Below are 23,881 nucleotides of genomic sequence, written 5' to 3'. Positions count from 1 at the left end.
CACCACACTGCTTTTTTAAACAACACCCTCACTTATGCTATTCCCCATCCAGCAACGCTATCTGAAGTGGAGGTCTCCCTCTCTCCAGGCTTGTATTCATACAGTGGGGCCTCTGTAACCATCTATTTCATCCCTTCCACTTACATGCAGTCTGGTTTCTGAGGCCCCAGAGGGATCCTAGGTTCCCTTGATAATAACTGGGTCTCAAGGGCGGGGGAAAGGTGGTCTTCTGGGAAAACCAGGCCCTAGAAAAGGAAGTCAGATTTGCAGAGGTGATCGTGGTGGGAAAGTATGGGAGATTTTCCCCAAGGGCATCTTTGGCCTCCTGCCCCTGCCTCTGTTCTATGATTAACTGAGAACTTCCTGACTGGGGCCCTTCCTTCTGTCACCTCAGGCTCTGAGTCAGTGTTTTAACTCTGCCCCAGGGCACTGAGTGTCCTTTGGTGCTCTACTGCTCAACTCTTCACTTCTCCTTCGATGCATGCTCTGTGATGGCTTTTGGAATTGTGCTCCTCCTGGGTGGTGAGTGGGGGCTTTCAGGACTGTGAGAAGCCTGGGGGGGTGCTTTTCCATCTGGTAGGACAGGCTGGGGCTGGTGGTTAGCTCCTATATCTCTCTGGAGGGGCTGAGAACAGGGGAGGACCCTAGTGTCCAGTCTTGTGTGGAAGGAGGAATGGCTTGGAATCAGGGGAGGGTCATAACCTGAGCAAAGAGAGAGAAGTTGGACTTATAGGATATGCTTGGGTGGAGGATAAGCTCCCTCTCCACATTTCCTCCTGTGAGGATTCTGGTGTGTGGTATGGGGGATAAGACTCTGCCCCAGGGCCTCAGGGTGAAGGCCATAGGAGTCACTAGGAAGGGGAAATAGTGGATATCACCTCCTTGGTCCCTCATGTCCTTCAAGTCTTGATTTCAGGTATGTTATCCCGCTGTTGCCAAAAGAATAGTCCAGAAATTGAAAACTGTATCAGGACCACATCCACGTGTCATTTGAAATCACTTGTGTGTCGGTTAAAAATCAGATTCCACACAAAAGTCCAGACTGTCAGCTTCTCTTGAGAGATTGTAAGGTCTAGAGCTCTGAACACTAGAGCTTGGTAATGGCTACTTCCTTTAAAGGGGCCACAGACTGTAAGTACCAGTAATTGCTGGTGCTCACACTTACCCACTTCAGTTACTGATGTCACCTGCCTGGCCTCTGAGGTATTTGAGTCTGAGACCCTTGGCATCCTCTTACTTGTCAGGCCATAGAGCCTGTTTTAATACTCAGAAACAGAATCATTCTTTGAAAGGAAGATGTAGGATGCAAGCTCCCTTGCATATGGCTATAGTGGGGTTACAGCACCTTCAACATCTGGCCTTTTCCTTAGAACCCTAGGGTTCAAGTGTCTGGACGCTGCCTGTCACTTCCTGGCCTGGTGCTTTAACTCCTTAGAATTTCCTTACTTTGTGGGTTGGAGTTGATGCCTCAATCCGGAGACTGGGAATTCTAGTAGAAATGGTTAGTAGAAATGTTGCTTGGGAGTAAGGGTGTTGGAAAAAGCCCTTGAAATGTAGAGGGTCTTCTGCTGAGGTTTTGAGCTTAGTCACCAGAGAGGAGAATGTCAAGGGTCAAAGAGTGAGTGGGAATCCTGGTTGTATCAGTGACTTGTTATGCAGTTTTAGGCCAGTCAACAAATAGTAATTAGTCATTTGTTAAGGGCCAGGCACTGTACCAGGCACCACACAAGACTGTTGCAATCCTTGCCCTCTTAGAGCCTAATACCAAGAGAGGGGAATGTGGAAAACATAAAATTACAAATTATCAAATTTACAAATAAAATTCTCAGTCTGTTCCCTAGTCTGGACCTTGGGGTCTCTGTATAATGAGAAGATGGATCAGGACAGTCTTTAAGAAGGGTAACCATATGCCCTGGTCTGTCTGGGCCAGTCCCAATGACCCAATGACTGGTGTAATTATTAATGGTGCCCCTTTCACTCACAGAAGGTCTCAGTTTAGAAAATAAACTACATGGTCACTTTCTCTTTAGGGGATATGCCTGATCTAACAGACCAGGAGGTGATGGTCCTAATTTCAGATTGTGGATGTCCTATGAAATGTCCTGGAGGGAGCATTTTTCTGGATCGTCACTTTTTGTATTGTGGCTTAATGATTTCTGAGGGAGAGAGACAGGAGCCATATAGATGGCAAATCAAGAAACAAAGAAAAAGAGAACACCCTTCTCCTGGGCACATGAGCTGAACTGGGGTGGGCATCAAGATCCCAAGAAGTCAGGGGTCCGAGCAGATGAGGCTTTTCTGACTGTTCCTCCTACCCCTGCCTCCCTTTCCATATTCCTCAGTCCTGGCTTCTTATCATGGATTCAACTTGGATGTGGAGGAACCCGTGATATTTCAAGAGGATGGAGCTAGCTTTGGACAGAGCGTGGCCCAGTTTGACAGATCTAGGTAGGCCATGCCCACTCCCTTACCTCTATTCCTTCAACCTGAAGGCAAATGGTTGAACATGGCATGATTAGGAGGTGTCCTGAAGGAAGGGCGGCATGGGCAAGAAGCCTGTCCACCACTCCTCCAAGGCCCATGACACCTCTACTACCAACTATTCACAACCCCAAGAAGGACCACAAACTCTGGACAAGATAATGCTTCAGGAGGGAGGTCCTGAATCTGTTCTTCTGTGATCAGTACATGTGACCAGTACAGTCACCCTTGTGCTTGAAGTAATGTTTTGCGGTCTTCCTTTTGAAATTGTTAATAATTTAACCTTAGCATTTGTATATTGTAAGTTAAATTCATGGGACAGTGGAGATGTGCTGTGGGCTTAAAGCCTTGGCTCACATGCAGCCCAGCATTCTGGGGAATGTTTCTCAGCTGCCACCCTCAGTCCCTGGCATGAGCTTAACAAGGGCAGGGTTGGCTCAGGTGCACAGTTCACCCAGTCTTATGGGGGTTTGCCCTTGTCCCATGAGTATTCCTGTGCCTGAGGAAATGTAACATTAAAGAGAAAAAATGAAATACAAGGTGGTGGGTATTAAGAAGGGCATGTATTGCATGGAGTGCTGGGTGTGGAGCAAAAACAATGAATTCCATTACGCTGAAAAGAAATTTTTAAAAAAGGAAATACCAGGACAGGTAGAGAGGCAAATTGCAAAGAAGAAGAAGGAGAAGGAGAAGTAGAAGGAAAGGAGAAGGAAAAGAAGAAGAAGAGGAGGAGGAAGGAGAAGATGGAGGAGGAAGAGGAGGAGAAGAAGAAGAACAGAACACAAAAAAAGGGGGAGGGAGAAAAAAAAAACCTTTTTTCCCATGAACAAGAGGCCCCACATCTTTATTTCACTCTGGGACAGGCAAGTTATGTACCTCACCCTGCCTCCAGAAGCGCACAGTCTCAGGTCCCAATGACAGGGACCCAAGATGTTGAAGTTACCATGTGATCCAAGCATAACCAGAGTCTGGGAGGCACAGGAAGGGAAAGATCAAACCCAAGAGGGAATTCCAGGAAGGCTTTACAGGGGAGGTGACATTGACAATGAGCCTGAGAATACAGGAAGATTCAGCGGGGCAAGAAGTAGCATTTTGAGGTCACTGAGTTCTACATGCACATCCATCCCTCCTCCTCATCCAGATGGCAGGCTGGGACATGGAAGCAAGTGCTAGGTGCCAGAGTTTTGTTTTTTACTTTGTTTATTTTGAAATATAAAAGAGCTCATAAACTGAAGTGTACAAACTTGAAAGGCCCAACTCAATGAATTTTTCATGAGTATATAGCCAGGCAACTGCTGCCTAGATCAAGGTGTAGAACATCTTCAGCTCCCCTACCCTGGGTTCCCTTGGACCTTTCCCAATGATGCAAATGCAGCAGATCCAAAGATAGTCACTGTCTCAGTTTCACCACCATAAGTTTGTGCTCAGACCCTATTTGAAAAATACATGTATGTATATACGAGTTGATTGACCACTGTTCACCAGTATTTCCAAGAAAGTAAATAGTATATACTGGATGACATTCTGATTGCTACGAAGTTATTGTTTTTTCTATGTGGAATCATAGCCCAAATACCAAGAAGACTGTCTATGTGTGAAGAACGGATGGGGTAAAGAAAAGCATGCAGATCAATGGTTTAAGATGTTTTCACCCATTTAGGCCAGCATGTACCAGACTGCTATGTCTCTACCATCTATTTAGGTTTCCATTAGCAATTCTCAGATACTTAGGGATTTCAGCTTTCCAAAAAAGGAGAGCTTTCTAGAAAGAACCTCTTTTTTAAAGATTTTATTTATTTATTTGACACAGAGAGAGTGAGTGAGAGAGAGAGAGAGATAAAGAGCAAGCACAAGCAGAGGGAATGGCAGGCAGGGGAGAAGCAGGCTCCTGCTTAGCAAGGAGCCCCATGGTGGGCTCGGTTCCAGGACCTTGGGATCATGACCTGAGCCAAAGGCAGACGCTTAACCAACTTAGCCATCCAGGTCCCCCTAAAAAGAACCTTTAAATATTAATTTAACAAGGCTTGGTTGGCTAATTAATTAAAAGTCACAAACATTTATCTAGTTGTCTCATCTGAGGGGAGAGGTTGTTGGTAGACATAAGTTTTTTTCAATATAAAAAATTCTCTCCTTTCAGGAGTTTTGCAAAAATTTTTGTACATACATGACTGTAGATTTTGATATGGATTCTGATACTGTGGTTTTATTTTTTAAGATTTTGTTTATTTATTTGACAGAGAGAGAGATTACAAGTAGGCAGAGGGGTAGGCAGAGACAGGGGGGAAGCAGGCTCTCCACTGAGCAGAGAGCCGGATGCAGAGCTTGATCCCAGGACCCTGAGATCATGGCCTGAGCCCAAGGTAGAGGCTTAACCCACTGAGCCACCCAGGTGCCCCCCGATACTGTGGTTTTAAATGGTCCTACTTAAATTATTTATATTTAAACTGTCCAGTTAATTACAGAGTCATCTATTTGTCTTTATAACTTATGGCTTTAGCAGATTTTTCCATTTAACTTGAGATAATCTATTTGTTGGGTGGCTCAGAATGATGGCACCCCCAAAACTAAATGCTCTTGTCCATGGTTGGGAAATGCTATTTTGCTTTGAATAGTTTTATTTTTGGTGAATGTTATAAAAAACAACACTGGGGCGCCTGGATGGCTCAGTTGGTTGGGCCACTGCCTTCCACCCAGGTCATGATCTCAGACTCCCAGGATCGAGTCCCACATCGGCACTCTGCAGGGAGTCTGCTTCTCTCTCTGACCTTCTCCCACTCTCTCTCAATCTCTCTCTCTCTCTCTCTCACATAAATAAATAAAATCTAAAAAAAAAAAACCCACTCAAACCATTTTTGTATATAAATACATATGTATTTATGTATACACGCACACAAATAAAGAAAAAGCCCAGCATGGTTCTTTGGCACATGTGGGTTGAACTCAGGCCTCATTATTTAAAGCTTCATGAGTGGCAAATGCCAAGAGCTTCCCTCTCAAAGTCTCACTTCCCTGTTACACAGTGATACTTCCTTACCTGAAGTGCCCTGTGCCCTTACCCTTCCTGCAACTATATGTCATGTTTGTGCCTATAGACTCGTGGTGGGAGCCCCCCTGGAGGTGGTAGCGGTCAACCAAACAGGACGGTTGTACGACTGTGTGGCTGCCACTGGCCTATGTCAACCCATACCACTGCACAGTGAGTGACTCCACCCAGAAACTGTGGCCCTTAGTCCTCCTCTACTGCAGTTCTCCCTCCTCGGTCTCTAGCCCTGACTCTCCCCTCAAATGGGGATGTGCCCATGAATGATCATGTGTATCTGCCCTCTCAGCACCCCCAGAGGCCGTGAACATGTCCCTGGGCCTGTCCCTGGCAACCTGCACCAATCGTTCCTGGATGCTGGTAAGTTTCCCTGGGTCATAGGAGGGTGATGAGGGGAGGAGGAGGGGCTGGAGGAGGCTGGGACTGGAAGAGAGTATGGAGAGTCCTGGGGATCCCCTTGTTCACACAGGCCTCTGTCCTTAGGCCTGTGGCCCCACCGTGCACAGAGCTTGTGGGGAGAATATGTATGCAGAAGGCTTCTGCTTCCTGTTGGGCTCCCACCTGCAGACCATTTGGACCATGCCTACTTCCCTGCCAGGTAGGTCCCTACAGAGACAGTGATTCTATGTGAGTACATGCTGGCACTGAAGAGTGGGCAGAGCATGCAATTGTGGTCTTGGCTTCCTGTGCCCATGGCCCCTTCCCAGAGGCCTCAGCAAGCCCAAGAAGGTCTGGGAACATGGTCTGGCCTTGTAGGGAGGGCAGATCACAGAAGGAACTTTAAGCTAATCAAGGGGAGAAAGTTCTGGTGAGGCAGAAGAGAGTCTCAGAGTGCTGGCTGCAGGAGGCATGAGGGCCTCACAGTTGCCAACAAGTGCAGGGATACTTTCTGGACTTTCAGAAGAAAGACCTTGGATTTTGAAAATGTGGTGAGGATGATAGATTCTTGAATAGGGTCCAAGACGGAGGCTGTTCTGGATCGTTCACTGCTGAGCTTCTAAGGGGAGCAGATGGTAGGGCCTTGGAAACTGTGATGCACAGTTTTGCCAGCAATGATACTTTCTGCAAAGAATGGTGCCAGAGACACTGGGAACAACTCTGAGAGTCAGTCTGAATGAGTTTTTCTTCTGTGTACTTCGGGCTTCTTTCCTGGGCTTTAATTTCCTCATTGGTAAACTGGGTCTGAATAATTAAGGTGGTTGTGACAATCAAAAGATTTAATATATATAAAGTGTTTCAACCTCTGCCCAACACATAATATGTGAATATCGTGATGACTGACCTTCTAGCTAGGACCATGTGTTTGCACTAGGAGAAGGAGATAATGGGCTCCAAGTCAGAGACAGGAGCCACTCAAGGTGCTGACTGAGAGCAATGTTTTGGACTAGAGAAGCAATGATGCCAGGCATGGTGGGCTTTTAGGCAAAGGTTAGAGTTGCAGCAGAAAGGCCTCCCACACAAACTCTGAGAGCAGAGTCTACAAAGGGAACAGAGAGAGTAAAGAGTGGGATTCCAGGAGTCTTGGGGGTACCATGACTTGCCTGGGATGTCTGTGTAGCCAGGGGAGGCTATGTGGCATTTAAGCACTAGGAGGTAATTCTCTTCTCCTGGATGTCTCCATGACTCATGAGGTGGATGCCTATTGAATATGGAAAACAGGCATGTAAGCCTGGTGTAGGCAAATCAAATTTGAGTAGAGGTAGAAGTGACTACCTCAATTGTAGCCAGACAATGCCTGATGACTGGTGTGCATTTTTATTGCACCCCACAAGATCTAGGCTGGTAGGTAGGATGGTCCTGTCTAACAAGCAAGAAAACTGAAGCTCAGAGAGCTGAGTTCCTGCTGTTAGAAAGTGACAGAGCTGAGACCTGGAGCCAACCTCGCCTGACTGATTTGGTCTGTTTTTCAGAAGGTGTTCAGCTATAGCCTGGTGCTTGCTATTGGAATCCCAGTGAAGATAGTAAAAGGAACAAGGAACAGAAGTGATATTTTAAAAAGACTTTATTTATTTATTTGATGGACAGAGAACACAAGTAGGCAGAGAGGCAGGCAGAGAGAGAGGAGGAAGCAAGCTCCCTGCCGAGCAGAGAGCCCGATGCAAGGCTCAATCTCAGGACCCTGGAGCCATGACCTGAGCCGAAGGCAGAGGCCTTAACCCACTGAGCCACCCAGGCACCCCAGAAATGATATTTTGAGAGAACTTGCCACCATTGTGGCCTGAGAGAGGATATGAGGGGTGGTTTTGTGGTGCAGCTAACAAAATGAGCACAAGTGTAAGATGTGGGGATGGGGACTTCAGCTACCCAGCTGTGGGGACATTGGGTGAGGAGGGTGCAGTGAGGGCTTCTTGGCCTGCCATGTGTGGGGCTGAATTTCCTGGTCAAGAATTCAGAAAAAAACAACAACAACGGACTTTTAACTGTAGAGAACAAACTGGTGGTTAACAGAGGAGAGGTGGGTGGCAGAATGTAAGAGTATACTTAGCACAGAGGATCAAATGGTAAGGGAAGGAAACCAGAATGGGAAGTCATCAGAGAGGGAGAAAAACCATGAGAGACTCTTAACTATAGGAAATAAACTGAGGGCTGCTGAAAGGGAGGTAGGGGAGGGGATGGGGTAATTGAGTGATGGTCATTAAGTAGGCCACATGATGTGATGAACACTGGATGTTATACATGGCTGATATATTATTGAACACTACATCTGAAACTAATGGTGTACTATATGTTGGCTAAATAAATTTAAATTAAAAATTTTTTTTAAAAAAAGAAAGAAAGCAGGGAGGGAAGTGGTCTTCCATTTCTTCTCAGCAGGGGTGAAGCACCAGCTGGTTGCATAGATGGGATGGGGGAGGTGTGGGGAGCAAGGAAAAAGTATTTTTGATTACTTTAAAAGACTTTATTTATTTATTTGTCAGAGAGAGAGAGAGCGCACAGGCAGACAGAGTGGCAGAGGGAGAAGCAGGCTCCCCGCTGAGCACGGAGCCCGATGTGGGACTCGAACCCAGGACGCTGGGATCATGACCTGAGCCAAAGACAGCTGCTTAATCAACTGCGCCACCCAGGCATCCCAGTATTTTTTTTTAAAGATTTTATTTATTTGACAGAGAGAAATCACAAGAGAGGCAGGCAGAGAGAGAGGAAGGGAAGCAGGCTCTCCGCTGAGCAGAGAGCCCGATGCGGGACTCGATCCCAGGACCCCGAGATCACGACCCGAGGCGAAGGCAGCGTCCCAACCCACTGAGCCACCCAGGTGCCCCTCAGTATTTTTGATTTTTTATTTCAGTGCCAGGAGGCCAACTTCCACAGTTCAGCATCAAGCTTCATTACTCTCTGTGGTTGCTGATGTCCTACCACCTGGGGAGCAACACAGGATGTGGGGCACTGGTGGAGGAACCAACTGTGTCCTTCACACAGGCCACAAACACTTATGTGAGTTTGGGGTCAATGTGAAGTGTCTTATTTGTTTATGGGTGTAAGGTGTGATTTTCCATTATGGTGGACTCCATGAGGGCGGGAGTGATATCCTTTTTCAAGCTATGGTCTTAGACCAAGTTTCCTGAGAAATAAACTCTGAGGTTCATTTGGGAATACTATTCGGAGCAATAGTTCTGAGAGTGTGAAGGAAGTGAGACTGGGCAGTGAAAGAAGGATGGTCTCCTCAGCTAGTCCAGAGGAGCTTGGAACATGGCTGGATGCAGGGCACCCCCAGGAGCAGGAGTTGTAATCTTGGGCAAGGCATCTCCTGAGTTATCATCTGGGAGGCATCCCTGTAGCTGATAATAAGGACCTCTGTCCTGAGAAGGCGTGTGTCTTCTTGGTGGCAAACCTTAGCATCTGCTGCAGGTGTGTTCCTGTGCCTGGAACAATGTCTGGCACACGGTGTTGATGGTCATAACAGCTAACCTCCATAACAGCTATGGGGAACCAGGCCCTGTCTTAAGTATTTTAGGTACATATCAACACTTTTTAGCCTACCCCATGTGTTAGGCACTGCTATTTTACTGTCCCATTTTACAGATGGGAAAACTGAAGCCCAGTGGAGTTAAATAAGTTGCCTGAATTCACCACTAGTAGGTGGCAGAGACTGGATTTGAGCCCAGCATGCTCAGAATGCACACTTGAATCACTTTGCTAAATTGCCTTTCCCTCATGCTCTATGACATTCCTAGTGTGTAGTCAATAACTATTTGTTGAGTAATTGAATAAGGAACCCATCTGGCCTCTGTCCTTTACTTCTTTCTCCCCTTTCTAGACCTTGTGGAAGGAGGGAAGCAAGGGATTCTGCGGGGTGGGGGTAGGGGTCCTGGGGCAACAGATTTCTTTTTTTTTTTTTAGTTTAGACCTCTTTTTTAAATTAAGTTTTAATTTTGATTCCAGTGTAGTTACCATACTGTGTTATACTGGTTTCAGGTGTACAATATAGTGATTCAACAATTCCATACATCACCTGGTGCTCATCACAACATGTACACTCCTTAAGCCCCATCACTTATTTAACCCATCCCCCAACCACCTCTCCTCTGGTAAACATCAGTTTGTTCTCTTCCGTTAAGAGTCTGTTCCCTTCTTTTTCTCTGTCTCTCTCTCTCTCTTTTTTTCCTTCAATCATTTGTTTTGTTTCTTAAATTTTGGGCCTCCTCCATGGAAAGTGTGGAAACTGGCTGGGAATTGATTCCTAGGCCAAGAATGGCCCCTTAACTCTGTGGAGCAGGAAGGGTTTCTGGACCCTGGGAGATGGCTGGGATCCACACAGGCATCTCTGATTCCTTCCTTCTTCTCTACAGAGTGTCCAAGTCAAAAGATGGACATTGTATTCCTGATTGATGGTTCTGGCAGCATTGACCAACGTGACTTTAAGCAGATGAAGGACTTTGTCAGAGCTGTGATGGGACAGTTTGAAGGCACCAACACCCTGGTGAAGACTGGTCTCCAAGATCTGGGAAGTGAGGAGGGGGTGGCAGCTGCCTTGGGAAGACCAACCTAGTAGGAAGCCTGGTATTGCTAGGGGTTGGCTTAGGGGACCTGTGCCATGATGAGACTAGTGTCCTAGTACAGGGCTGATTTGAGTCCTGACCTGAAGAAATTCCCCCATGGCATTTGCTATGTCCCCACATGGTCTAGGAAATACATTTTTTCCCCTATTTAAAAGCATTGAAAGGATTGCAAAAATAGTTAGCTGTGAAATTAGACTGAAGGTAACTTGGCCAAATAATTAATGATTTCTTTATTATGTTTCCATGTGATTCATGATTTATCTTATTATTTTATTTCCCAGTAATTATTGTATATGTATGTAGAAATTCTTGAGAAGTGAGAAAATGTAGTCTATAAGTTGATTTCACATGTTATGAAATTTTTTTAAAGTCCAAGTTAAGAAATGTTGAGGTAGGAAAGGTTATTCCTTGCAAACTCTGAAAGAAGCACCATTTGGTTTTGATTTTCTAGTTTTCTTTTTGGGCCATATTTCCTCTGGGTTTTAGCCTCAAAGACACATGGAAAGTTGTTTGTAAATCAAAAGTTACTCCAAAATAAAAAGTTTATTAAAGAATAACTCCTGATCCCAGGGCATTCCTCTTCTCCTTTGCAGTTTTCCCTCATACAGTACTCCAACCGCATGGAGATCCACTTCACCTTCACCAAATTCCAGAGTATCTCGAACCCTCAGAGCCTGGTGGATCCCATTGTACAGCTGGATGGCCTGACATTTACAGCCACGGGGATCCGGACAGTGGTGTAAGTTCCCCCATCTGCCTCATGTGGATAAGCCACCACACCACTTCCTCATGCTGGTCTGCACAGCCCTTCTACAAAGCTGTGGGAACTCTGGGGAAAGGGGCTCAAAAGGGAAGTGACGGGGAAGTAGGTGGAGATATCCTTGGATTATTCCCTTGATATAGTACAGCACTTCTCTTCAGTGTTTCCTCTTTGCCTGGTCTTGGATTGGCTGGACCCTAATTCCAAATTCGGCAGCCAGAGACATGGACTTTGGTTCAGGTATACCCAAGTTCTCATCCTTTTTTTTTCTTTAATTCATTTATTTGTTTATTTACAGCATAACAGTGTTCATTGTTTTGGCATCACACCCAGTGCTCCATGCTGTACGTGCCCTCCCTATTACCCACCACCTGGTTCCTCAAACTCCCACCCCCCCCCCGCCCCTTCAAAACCCTCTGGTTGTTTCTCAGAGTCCATAGTCTCTCATGGTTCATCTCCCCTTCCAGTTTCCCTCAACTCCCTCTCCTCTCCATCTCCCCATGCCCTCCATGTTATTTGTTATGCTCCACAAATAAGTGAGACCATATGATACTTGACTCTCTCTGCTTGACTTATTTCGCTCAGCATAATTTCTTCCAGTCTGTCCATGTTGCTACAAAAGTTGGGTATTCATCCTTTCTGATGGAGGCATAATACTCCATTCGGTAGATGGACCACATCTTCCTTATCCATTCGTCCATTGAAGGGCATAATGGTTCTTTCCACAGTTTGGCGACCGTAGCCATTGCTGCAATAAACATTGGGGTACAGATGGCCCTTCTTTTCACTACATCTGTATCTTTGTGGTAAATACCCAGCAGTGCAATTGCAGGGTCATAGGGAAGCTCTATTCTTAATTTCTTGAGGAATCTCCACACTGTTCTCCAAAGTGGCTGCACCAACTTGCATTCCCACCAACAGTGTAAGAGGGTTCCCCTTTCTCCACATCCTCTCCAACACACGTTGTTTCCTGTCTTGCTAATTTTGGCCATTCTAACTGGTGTCAGGTGGTATCTCAATGTAGTTTTAATTTGAATCTCCCTGATGGCTAGTGATGATGAACATTTTTTCATGTGTCTGATAGCCATTTGTATGTCTTCGATGAAGAAGTGTCTGTTCATATCTTCTGCCCATTTTTTGATATGATTATCTGTTTTGTGTGTGTTGAGTTTGAGAAGTTCTTTATAGATCCTGGATATCAACCTTTTGTCTGTACTGTCATTTGCAAATATCTTCTCCCATTCCGTGGGTTGCCTTTTTGTTTTGTTGACTGTTCCCTTTGCTGTGCAGAAACTTTTGATCTTGATGAAGTCCCAAAAGTTCATTTTTGCTTTTGTTTCCTTGGCCTTTGGAGACATATCTTGAAAGAAGTTGCTGTGGCTGATATTGAAGAGGTTACTGCCTATGTTATCCTTTAGGATTCTGATAGATTCCTGTCTCACATTGAGGTCTTTTATCCATTTCGAGTTTATCTTTGTGTACGGTGTAAGAGAATGGTCGAGTTTCATTCTTCTACATATCACTGTCCAGTTTTCCCCGCACCATTTATTGAAGAGACTGTCTTTTTTCTATTGAATATTTTTTCCTGTTTGGTCGAAGATTATTTCACCATAGAGTTGAGGGTCCATATCTGGGCTCTCCACTCTGTTCCACTAGTCTATGTGTCTGTTTTTATGCCAGTAGCACGCTGTCTTGGTGATCACAGCTTTGTAGTAAAGCTTGAAATCGGGTAACGTGATGCCGCGAGTTTTGTTTTTGTTTTTCAACATTTCCTTAGCAATTCGGGGTCTCTTCTGATTCCATAGAAATTTTAGGATTATTTGCTCCAGCTCTTTGAAAAATACTGGTGGAATTTTGATCGGAATGGCATTAAAAGTATAGATTGCTCTAGACAGTATAGACATTTTAACAATGTTTATTCTTCCAATCCAAGAGCATGGAAAAATCTTCCATCTTTTTGTGTCTTCTTCAATTTCTTTCATGAGTGTTCTATAGTTCCTCGAGTACAGGTCCTTTACCACTTTGATTAGGTTTATTCCCAGGTATCTCATGGTTCTTGGTGCTATAGTAAATGGAATCGATTCTCTAATTTCCCTTTCTGTATTTTCATTGTTAGTGTATAAGAAAGCCACTGATTCCTGTACATTGACTTTGTATCCTGCCACGTTACTGAATTGCTGTTTGAGTTCTAGTAGTTTGGGGGTGGAGTCTTTGGGGTTTTCCATATAAAGAATCATGTCATCTGCGAAGAGAGAGAGTTTGACTTCTTCCTTGCCAATTTGGATACCTTTTATTTCTCTTTGTTGTCTGATTGCCGTTGCTAGAACTTCTAATACTATGTTGAACAAGAGTGGTGAGAGTGGGCATCCTTGTCGTGTTCCTGATCTCAACAGGAAGGCTGCAAGCTTTTTCCCATTGAGGATGATATTTGCTGTGGGTCTTTCATAGATAGATTTTATGAAGTTCAGGAATGTTCCCTCTATCCCTATACTTGTAAGCGTTTTAGTCAGGAACGGATGCTGGATTTTGTCAAATGCTTTTTCTGCATCCATTGAGAGGACCATGTGGTTCTTCTCTCTTCTCTTATTGATTTGTTCTATCACATTGATTGATTTGCGAATGTTGAACCAACCTTGCAACCCAGGGATGAATCCCACCTGGTCCTGGTGGATAATCTTTTTAATGTGCTGCTGGATCCTGTTTGCTAGGATCTTGTTGAGAATCTTTGCATCCATATTCATCAGTGATATTGGTCTGAAATTCTCCTTTTTGGTAGGGTCTTTGCCTGGTTTGGGGATCAGGGTAATGCTGGCTTCATAAAAAGAGTCTGGAAGTTTTCCTTCTGCTTCAATTTTTTGGAACAGCTTCAGGAGAATTGGTGTTATTTCTTCTTTGAAAGTTTGGTAGAATTCCCCAGGAATCTGTCAGGTCCTGGGCTCTTTTTTGGGGGGAGGTTTTTGATCACTGCTTCAATCTCATTACTAGATATCGGTCTATTCAGGTTGTCAGTTTCCTCCTGGTTCAATTTTGGGAGTTTGTAGTTTTCCAGGAATGCATCCATTTCATCTAGGTTGCTTAGCTTATTGGCATATAACTAGGTAATAATTTCTGATGATTGTTTCTATTTCCTTGGTGTTAGTTGTGATCTCTCCCTTTTCATTCATAATTTTAATTTGGGCTTTCTCTCTTTTCTTTTGGATTAGTGTGTGGCCAATGGTTTATTGATCTTATTGATTCTTTCAAAAAACCAGCTTCTAGTTTCATTGATATGTTCTTTTTTTTTTTTAAGATTTTATTTATTTATTTGACAGCGAGAGATCACAAGTAGACAGAGAGGCAGGCAGAGAGAGAGAGAGGGAAGCAGGCTCGCTGCTGAGCAGAGAGCCCGATGCGGGACTCGATCCCAGGACCCTGAGATCATGACCTGAGCCGAAGGCAGTGGCTTAACCCACTGAGCCACCCAGGCGCCCTCATTGATATGTTCTACTGTATCTCTCGTTTCTACCTCATTGATCTCTGCTCTAATCTTGATTATTTCCCTTCTTGCGTGTGGAGTTGGTTTGATTTGTTGTTGATTCTCTAGTTCTTTAAGGTGTAGAGACAGCTGGTGTATTCTGGATTTTTCCATTTTTTTGAGGGAGGCTTGGATGGCTATGTATTTCCCCCTTAGAACCGCCTTTGCTGTATCCCATAGGTTTTGGACCAAAGTGTCTTCATTCTCATTGGTTTCCATGAATTGTTTAAGTTCATCTTTGATCTCCTGGTTGATCCAAGCATTCTTAAGCAAGGTGGTCTTTAGCTTCCAGGTGTTTGAGTTCCTTCTGAACTTTTCCTTGTGATTGAGTTCCAGTTTCAAAGCATTGTGATCTGAGAATATGCAGGGAATAATGTCAGTCTTTTGGTATCGGTTGAGTCCTGCTTTGTGACCCAGTATGTTGTCTATTCTGGAGAAGGTTCCATGTGCACTTGAGAAGAATGAGTATTCTGTTGTTTTAGGGTGGAATGTTCTGTATACGCCGATGAGGTCCATCTGGTCCAAAGTTTCATTCAATGCTCTTCTCTCTTTATTAATTTTCTGTTTCGATGATCTGCCTGTTTCTGAGAGAGGCGTATTAAGATCTCCTACTATTATTGTATTCATATCAATATGACTCTTTATCTTGATTAATAGTTTTCTTATGTAATTGGGTGCTCCCATATTGGGGGCATAGATATTCACAATTGTTAGATCATCTTGGCGGATAGTCCCTTTAAGTATTATGTAGTGTCCTTCTGTATCTCTGACTACAGTCTTTAGTTTAAAATCTAATTTATCTGATATGAGAATCGCTACTCCGGCCTTCTTTTGAGGCCCATTGGCATGAAAGATGCTTCTCCATCCCTTCACTTTCAGTCTGGGTGTATCCTTAGGTTCAAAATGGGTCTCTTGTAGACAACATATGGATGGGTCCTGTCGTTTTATCCAATCTGCAACCCTGTGTCATTTTATGGGCGCATTTAGGCCATTCACATTGAGAGTGATTATTGAGAGAGGTTTTTATTGACATCGTGTTGCCTTTGAAGCCTTTCTGTCTGTAGATTGTTTCTATATTTCTGTTCAATGATATTCTTAGGATTTTTTTCTCTTTTATAGGACCCCCCTTAATATTTCCTGCAGTGTCAGCTTGGTGGTTGCATAGTCTTTTAAGCCTTGCCGGTCTTGGAAATTCTTTATCTCTCCATCCATTTTAAATGTCAGTCTTGCTGGATAGAGTATTCTTGGTTGCATGTTCTTCTCATTTAGTACTCTGAATATATTTTGCCAGCCCTTCCTGGCTTGCCAGGTCTCTGTGGAAAGGTCTGACCTTATTCTAATGGGCTTTCCTCTGTATGTAAGGAGCTTTTTTGTCCTAGCTGCTTTTAAGAGGGTCTCTCTTGAAACATAATTCCTCATTCTAACTATAAGGTGTCGTGAGGACTTTCGAGAATTTAAAATCTTGGGAGGAGATCTCTCTGCCTCTAGTACATGAACCTTGTTTCCATTTGTGAGATTGGGAAAATGTTCATAGACAACTTCTTCCACTATATCTTCTAGACTTTTTTCTTTTTCCTCCCCTTCAGGGATTCCAATAATTCTGACGTTGGAATGTTTCATGGCATCGTTTATTTCCCTGATTCTGTTTTCGTGGCTTCTGAGCTGTTTGTTCCAGGCTTCCTCCTGATCCTTTCTCTCTATCTGTTTGTCCTCCAGATCACTAATTCTATCTTCTGTCTCAGTTACCCTAGCTTTTAGAGAATTTAGATTAGATTGGAACTCACTGAGAGTATTTTGAACATCATCCCTGGTGGCTTTCAGTTCTGCCCTAATCAATTCTGTTTGGTCATCCATGGCTTTCTCCAACCTAGCTATTGCCTGGATAATTATTAGTCTGAATTCCTTTTCTGACATATTGTCTATGTCGATAACCATTAGCTCTGTTGCAGAAGACCCATCCTCTGTATTTTTCTTCTGTTGGGTATTCCTCCTCCTAGTCATTTTGGAAAGAGATGACTGAACAGATGCAGCTGGACTAATCGATTGTGGTGCAGTCAATGTGCACCCTGGAACGCTTCTGTGCAATCAGGATTCCCCACCCAAATGAGAGAAAAAAGAAAAGAAAAAGAAATAGAGAAGAAGCAAGAAAAAAAGGGGAAAGAAAAAAGGAAAAAGAGAGAGAGAGAGAGAGATAGAGAGAGATAGGAAAAAAAGGGAAGATAAAAGAGAAGACTCAGCCCAAATGGGCCACAAGGTAAGATTTATGAAGTATACAAACAAAAACAAACAAAAAGACTGATAAAAGTATATGACAAGAGAAAAAAATATATATATATAAGCAAAAAAAAAAGGGGGGGAAGAACCTCATCAGAAAGAACCCCAAGTATAAGATTTATATATATATTTTTAAATATTTTATTTATTTATTTGACAGGGAGAGATCATAAGTAGATAGAGAGGCAGGCAGAGAGAGAGAGAGGGAAGCAGGCTTCCTGCTGAGCAGAGAGCCCGATGCGGGACTCGATCCCAGGACCCTGAGATCATGACCTGAGCCGAAGGCAGCGGCTTAACCCACTGAGCCACCCAGGTGCCCTAAGATTTATATTTTATCAGGACAAACACAAATTCACAGAAACACTGACAGAAGGAAAAATTGGGAGAGTGGTTATAAATTCTCAGTGTGGGTGAGGAAGGTTATTTTGATTCTTCCTGAAGGTATCTTGATGTTTTTGTTAAGGGACTCAACGTTCCTAAGTTACAGGGGGATTAGAAACTGGTTTGCCTATAGGGGTAGCATTGATTGGGGAAAGGGGATTACCTTGACGTTTAACTCTATATGTATAGTAGAAAATAAAAATTAAAAAAGAATAAACTAGACTAAACTAAGTTAAAATTAAAAAAGAATTAAAAAATAGAAAAGCAAAAGAAAAACATGGGTGTATGTATCAAAAAGTTCAGGTTTGAAGGTTATTAAAGAATTTGATGTACTGGCCATCTCAGTGTGGTGGTAAATAGGTTAAAAAATTATCTGTATGTATAAAAAAAAAGAACCAGAATATTGGTAAAGAGTTAAAATAAAAGTTGTATTTATGAAGTAGTGGTGGTTGTTCTCTTGTAGTCTTTTTTTTTTTCTTCCTTCCTGGTTGGTTTTCTGGGGGAGGGGCCTGCCACGTGGGTTTTCAGACAATGATGTTCCCTGAGTTAGGTCCTCCCGCTCCCCTCAAGGGGGTGAGCTGTGAGGAAACTGTTTTTTTCAGCCTTTTGTTCTCTGGGGGTTTTTATGTTCTTTCATCTGCTTCTCTCGCTTTGACAGCTTTTGATGGTTTTTGGAGGTTTAGAGGAGAGCAAACTGCACCCCGACCTCCCTCTCAGAGAGAAGCCCCAGAATGTTTTGGAAAAGCTGCTGGCTGAGTCAGTTCTGAGTCACTGTCCCTGGGGATGCAGGAGCTCCTCGTTGTACCCAAAACCAGGGCAGCGGTGGCTGTCTAGGCAGCTCCAGACCGCCAGAGAGGTTCGGAGCAGAGATCGCACACTGAGATTTTCCCGCTGTTCTGGGCTGGGAATGTCTGGTTTTTCCGGCTGCCAGAGCTCCAGGCTAGCGCCTATGAGCACGTATCCCAGGGGGGGGTGTGGGACACGCGCGTTTCAGGATTGCCGTCTGGCCAGGCTCCCAGCCCCTCACGGGAGCCAGACCCCACTCGTTCTCGGGCGCGCTGGCGTTCAGGCGCACTGGCGGCTCAGGGATGGAGACCTGATTTCTCTGCCGCACTCTCTCTGGCTCTGCGCCAGGAGAGGCTGTCCTGGGTCCGGGGACTTAGGTCCCTGACCCTAACCGCCCAGGTTCCCACTATTACCCTCCGCGATCCTTTGCTCTTTGTTTTTTGAGTGCTTTCAACCAGACTCCAAGTTAATGCTGGTCCCCAGACACAGGGCACTCTCATTTTGGGGTATTACTTTCCAATCGGTCACCTCTGGTGGCTCCCTCCCCCTTTTGTTTATCTTCCGATATCAGTCCGCTGCTCCCAGTCTGCCTTACCTGCCACTGGCGTCTTCTGCTCCTGTAGAGATCCAGACGTGTATTAATTCTGATCTCAGGCTGATTTCATGGGTGGTTGGAGTTCTTTGGTAGGTAATCAGCTCACTTTAGGGTACAGGTTGAAATGGTGCCTCCTCCTACTTCCCCGCCATCTTGACTCCCCAAGTTCTCATTCTTGCTCCCTCCTGGTGATCTGGGCCACCCTGGGAGTTACTGAGTCTTTCTAAGTCTCAGAAAACTGTCAAATGAGGATAAACTTACAACTTGGTTGTAAGGATTAAAGGAGATAACATGCATGCAATTCTTTTGCACCAGAAGTGCTATGTAAGTGTTTTATCCAGAGAATGGTGCACCCCTGTTTTACCTCCCTGGTAGATACTTGGAATTGTTGCCAAGTGTTTCTGTGTCTCTCTCCTCACTCACTTCCTTTCTTCCCACATTCCTCATCCATATGAACCTTGATTGGTCCAGCTAGGCCAGCCATAAAGAAATGACTTAGGCAGTGGGGCAAGAACAGATGATGAGGTTCTTTTTTTTAATGTTATGTTAGTCAACATACAGCACATCATTAGTTTTTGATGTAGTGTTCCATGATTCATTGTTTGCGTATAACACCCAGTGCTCTATGCAATACATGCCCTCCTTAAAACCCACCACTGGGATAATCAGTTCCCCACCTCTCCTCCCCACTAAAACCTTCAGATGTGATTCTTATGGGAAAGAAATGGCTGAATATCTGGGATCTCTGACTTCCTGTGGACCCCTGGGTCCCACTCTGGAGGTGGTGCGGGAGAAATGCTGAACAAGGAATGCTCCCACCAAATGCATCCTCTTTATTGCTGGGTGGCTTTCTGCCTTGAACAGTGGCCCCATAGGACTGGACAACCAAGAGGAATGCCGCTGTCCTTCAAAAGAAGGGCCATATGCATCCCAATGTTCAGAGCAGCAATGTCCACAATAGCCAAACTGTGGAAAGAGCCAAGATGCCCTTCAACAGACAAATGGATAAAGATGTGGTCCATATATACACTGGAATATTACTCAGCCATCAGAAAGGATGAATACCCAAATCATGCATCAACATGGATGGAAGTGGAGGAGATTATGCTGAGTGAAGTAAGTCAAGCAGAGAAACCCAATTATCACCTGGTTTCACTTACTTGTGGAACATAAGGAATAGCATAGAGGACATTAGGAGAAGGAAGGGAAAAATGAAGGTGGGGAGAATCAGAATGGGAGATGTACCACGAGAGATTGTGAACTCTGAGAAATAAACTGAGAGTGGGAGGATGGGTTGGCTTGGTGATGGGTATTAAGGAGGGCACATATTGCATGGAGCACTGGGTGTTATATGTAAACAATCAATTTTGGAACACTACATCAAAAGCTAATGAAGTACTGTATGGTGACTAACATAACATAATAAAAAAATAATAATAAAAAGAAAGTTACAAAGGAGTGATATCTCTTCCTAGCCCTTGGAGCTCCTTCCAGTGGTGGGTGATGGTGTAGTTCTCCTCAAGACCCATTCTGCTCCCCTCACCCAGAACAGCATATTCCCCACTCACCAGAGCCAAAGCAATCTCAGGGCCTCTTTGCCACCCACTGGTTTTTTTTTCTTTTTCTTTTTTTAGAAGCTTCATTACAAAAAAGGTAAAATTGCAATAATATTAAGGAGATTTTTGGTAAAAGTGTTATAGTCCCTCTACCACGACCTCACAGTATTTTAGCAAAAAGAAAGGATGAGAAATGAATAAACAAATCCCACCCACAAAGCACAAGGTCATTTCCATCCTGTCTTTATTCAGACATATTTTATATAGTCATAGTGTAGGCAGAAACTAATTTCATCCTGCCTTCTTTTATTTTTCATCTGTTACATGAATGTTTTCTACAGCTTTTACTGTTTTCCTTTGAAATGGCTCTGTACTTTCTCAACAAGCAGGTGGATCATGCTTTGCTAAATCCCTTCTCTGATCTTGGTCATTTAGGTTGTTTCCAGTATTATATGTGGAGTGTGTGTGTGTGTGTGTGTGTGTGTGTATGCATGTTTATTCTGCATTTATAGAACTATATGATCATATAGTTGCATTTTTAATCATTTATAATAGCTACTATAGAATTAATGCTTACCTATATGTCATTCACTATTAGGTGAATTTGATCCTCAGAATAACCTCATATGTTTTGTCTCATTTATCTATTGTTCCTTAACAAACCACTCCCAAATTTAGTGGCTTAAGCAACAACTCTTTTATTAATATTTTTCATGACTCAGGGCTCATCTGCTTTCAGAAGCTGGAACATGAGAAATTCATTCACATAGTCCTGCCTGGGCAGGACTGGCAGGAAGGCTGGGCTCACCTGGGGTGGTAGAGTCTTTCTCTCCATAGCTATAGAAGTCTTGAGCTATAGACTTCGCTCATGGTGGCTCATAGCTTCCCAAAGTACAAGAGCTATCAAGGCTTCTTAGGCCCATAACTGGCATGGTGTCACTTCTATTTCATGCTACTGCTGAAACTGGTCACAGGTCAGATTCAATATAGGAAGGGAACCAGGTGCTGCACACTGGGGATCATCTTTGAGGAATAGCTATGGTACAATTATTATTTTCACCTTCACAGAGAGAAGCAGAGACTCAAAGAGGTAAAACAACTGTCCAAGTCTGTTAGACTCTAAGGTTCCTATTCTGAACCATACTGCCTCCTGAAAATGAAATCCCATAGTAGGTGGAATTATAGAAAAAGGAATATGAGTACCATTATTATTAGTCTTGCTAATAAATGCATTACTTTCAAAAAAGTGTGAGGCCATTTTTTAATATGCCTGAGACAGTCTGATGATACCAGGACTCCCCAGTCTCTCCAGATGAGCTTCTAGTGCTACAGGTTATTTCTTTTTTTAAAGATTTTATTTATTTATTTGAGAGAGAGAAAGAGAGAGACTATGAGAGGGGAGAGGTCAGAGGGAGAAGCAGACTCTCCGTCGACCAGGGAGTCCGATGTGGGACTCGATCCCGGGACTCCAGGATCTACCTGAGCTGAAGGCAGTTGATTAACCAACTGAGCCACCCAGACACCCACAAATTATTTCATTCCAGAATCAATATCTACAGAGATTCATCTCCCTTTCTTCCTTGACAGGGAAGAACTATTTCATAGTAAGAATGGGGCCCGAAAAAGTGCCAAGAAGATCCTCATTGTCATCACAGATGGGCAGAAATACAAAGACCCACTAGACTACAGTGACGTCATCCCCCAGGCAGAGAGAGCTGGCATCATTCGCTATGCCATTGGGGTATGTCCACTTCCTCATGTCTCCCTCAGACTCAGGCTGTATCTCACTCTGGCAGAAAGACTGGTGGTCTCCTCCTCACCTGTCTCTTTGTCGCAGGTGGGAAATGCTTTCCAGGAACCCACTGCCAGGCAGGAGCTGAACATCATTGGCTCACGGCCCTCTCAGGACCACGTGTTCAGGGTGGACCACTTTGCAGCACTCGGCAGCATCCAGGAGCAGCTTCAGGAAAAGATCTTTGCAGTTGAGGGTGAATGCAGGGCAAGCTTGGTCTTGGGATTGAAGGTTCTGGACCCAGGTGTCCCCTGAAGTACTGAGGGGGTATCCCTATTCACGGCTCATCCAGAATTGTGCCCCAGAACCCGAGCTTCAGATTCATTCTTCTCCTTGTGCTCTGAGTCCTTGTGGTCTCATGGTCCCCAGGGCCTAAGTGACCTGTTTCCCCACAGGAACCCAGTCGAAGACAAGTAGCTCTTTCCAACATGAGATGTCACAAGAAGGCTTCAGTTCAGTGCTCGCAATGGTGGGTGGAACACATACTTGATAAACAGGTGTCAGGCACCAATCCTGGGCCAGCCCTGTGCTGGGAGTTGGGACCGAGAAGTAAATAAGAAAGCAGATTCTGTCTTCAAGGTCATTGTCAGTTTAATTTTTTTTTTTTTAGATTTTATTTATTTATTTGACAGAGAGAGAGAGAGAGAGATCACAAGTAGGCAGAGAGGCAGGCAGAGAGAGGGGGGAAGCAGGCTCCCTGCTAAGAAGAGAGCCCCATGTGGGGCTCGATCCCAGGACCTTGAGATCATGACCTGAGCTGAAGGCAGAGGCTTAACCCACTGAGCCACTCAGGCGCCCCTCATTGTCGGTTTAGAGACAGACATATAGGTAATGTATGTAGGTGCCAGGAGCACAGCATAGAACAGGGTAGCCATGGTTCCTGCTCACATAGGGCACATATCCAGTGGGGGGAGACAACAAACAACCAAAAATATCTTCAGATTGTGCTAGGCATTAGGATAGAGCAAGAGAGGTGATCAGAGGAGGCCCGAGGTGTGACAACTGAAGCCAAATGATGAGAAAGGGCCAGCCCTGGAAAAATCTGGGAGAGATTACTCCAGGAAGAGGAAAAAGCAAGTGCAAAGGTCTTGAAGCATGAACACGGTTCCTGGACGAGAGAGATAGAAGGGCCAGCGTAGCTGGAGCAGAGTGAGAGAGAGGGGTGGAAAGATGGGAAAGGCCAGAGCATGCAGATGAAAGAAATGACAACATAGCATGGCTTGTGTGCAAGATGTTTTGAACACACATCCAGAGGGGTTTGCTTCAAAGTAATTTTGGGGATGAATTGGGGAGACATAGAAATGAAACAAGGTTGGTCATGAATTGGTCATTGAAGCTGGGTCATGGGTACTTAGGAGTTCATTAATCATTTCTTTCTACTTTTGTATATATTCTAAATTATCCAAAGTCAAAAGTTTAAAAAGGAAATAAACAAGGTATGCAGAGTAGGAAACGCTTATCACTCACTGAGGGAGCCAATGAAGACCTCAGAGAGGAGGTGAGTTTGAGGTTGGGTCTTCCTGAGAAAGAAGTGGAGTCCTAGAAAGACAGAAGAGAGACGTGTCCAGCTCAAATGCTTCATGTGTTTAAACATAAGGTATCTCCACAGATTTGACTGGTAGGAACCTAGATGCAGTCCTCAGGGGCTTGGTGACAGGGAGCCATCTTGGATTTCCAGCAGGGTGGTGGCTATACGTTTCTTGGT

At 44.3% G+C, this 23,881-nt stretch overlaps 1 protein-coding gene across 3 annotated transcripts in view; it reads left to right on the top strand.

The window, feature by feature from the left end:
* The first annotated feature begins 462 nt into the window (after positions 1-462).
* Positions 463-23,881, top strand: part of LOC123933841 (integrin alpha-D-like) — a 42,348-nt gene continuing 18,929 nt past the window's right edge. For 2 of the 3 annotated variants that reach the window (XM_045993498.1, XM_045993497.1), the window contains exons 1-10: positions 463-522; positions 2,343-2,448; positions 5,574-5,677; positions 5,811-5,881; positions 6,005-6,119; positions 10,309-10,439; positions 11,112-11,257; positions 21,972-22,125; positions 22,222-22,372; positions 22,572-22,645. In XM_045993498.1, the coding sequence (XP_045849454.1) occupies positions 492-522; positions 2,343-2,448; positions 5,574-5,677; positions 5,811-5,881; positions 6,005-6,119; positions 10,309-10,439; positions 11,112-11,257; positions 21,972-22,125; positions 22,222-22,372; positions 22,572-22,645 (1,083 nt within the window). In that variant the 5' untranslated portion in view covers positions 463-491. Of the gene's footprint in view, positions 523-2,342; positions 2,449-5,573; positions 5,678-5,810; positions 5,882-6,004; positions 6,120-8,884; positions 8,954-10,308; positions 10,440-11,111; positions 11,258-21,971; positions 22,126-22,221; positions 22,373-22,571; positions 22,646-23,881 lie in introns of those variants that run through there. The other variant, XM_045993499.1, reaches the window with a different exon arrangement.

This window comes from Meles meles, chromosome 21, assembly GCF_922984935.1.
Source record: "Meles meles chromosome 21, mMelMel3.1 paternal haplotype, whole genome shotgun sequence".
In the NCBI taxonomy this organism is placed as follows: Eukaryota; Metazoa; Chordata; class Mammalia; order Carnivora; family Mustelidae; genus Meles; species Meles meles.
This window is presented reverse-complemented; position numbering and strand designations above follow the sequence as displayed.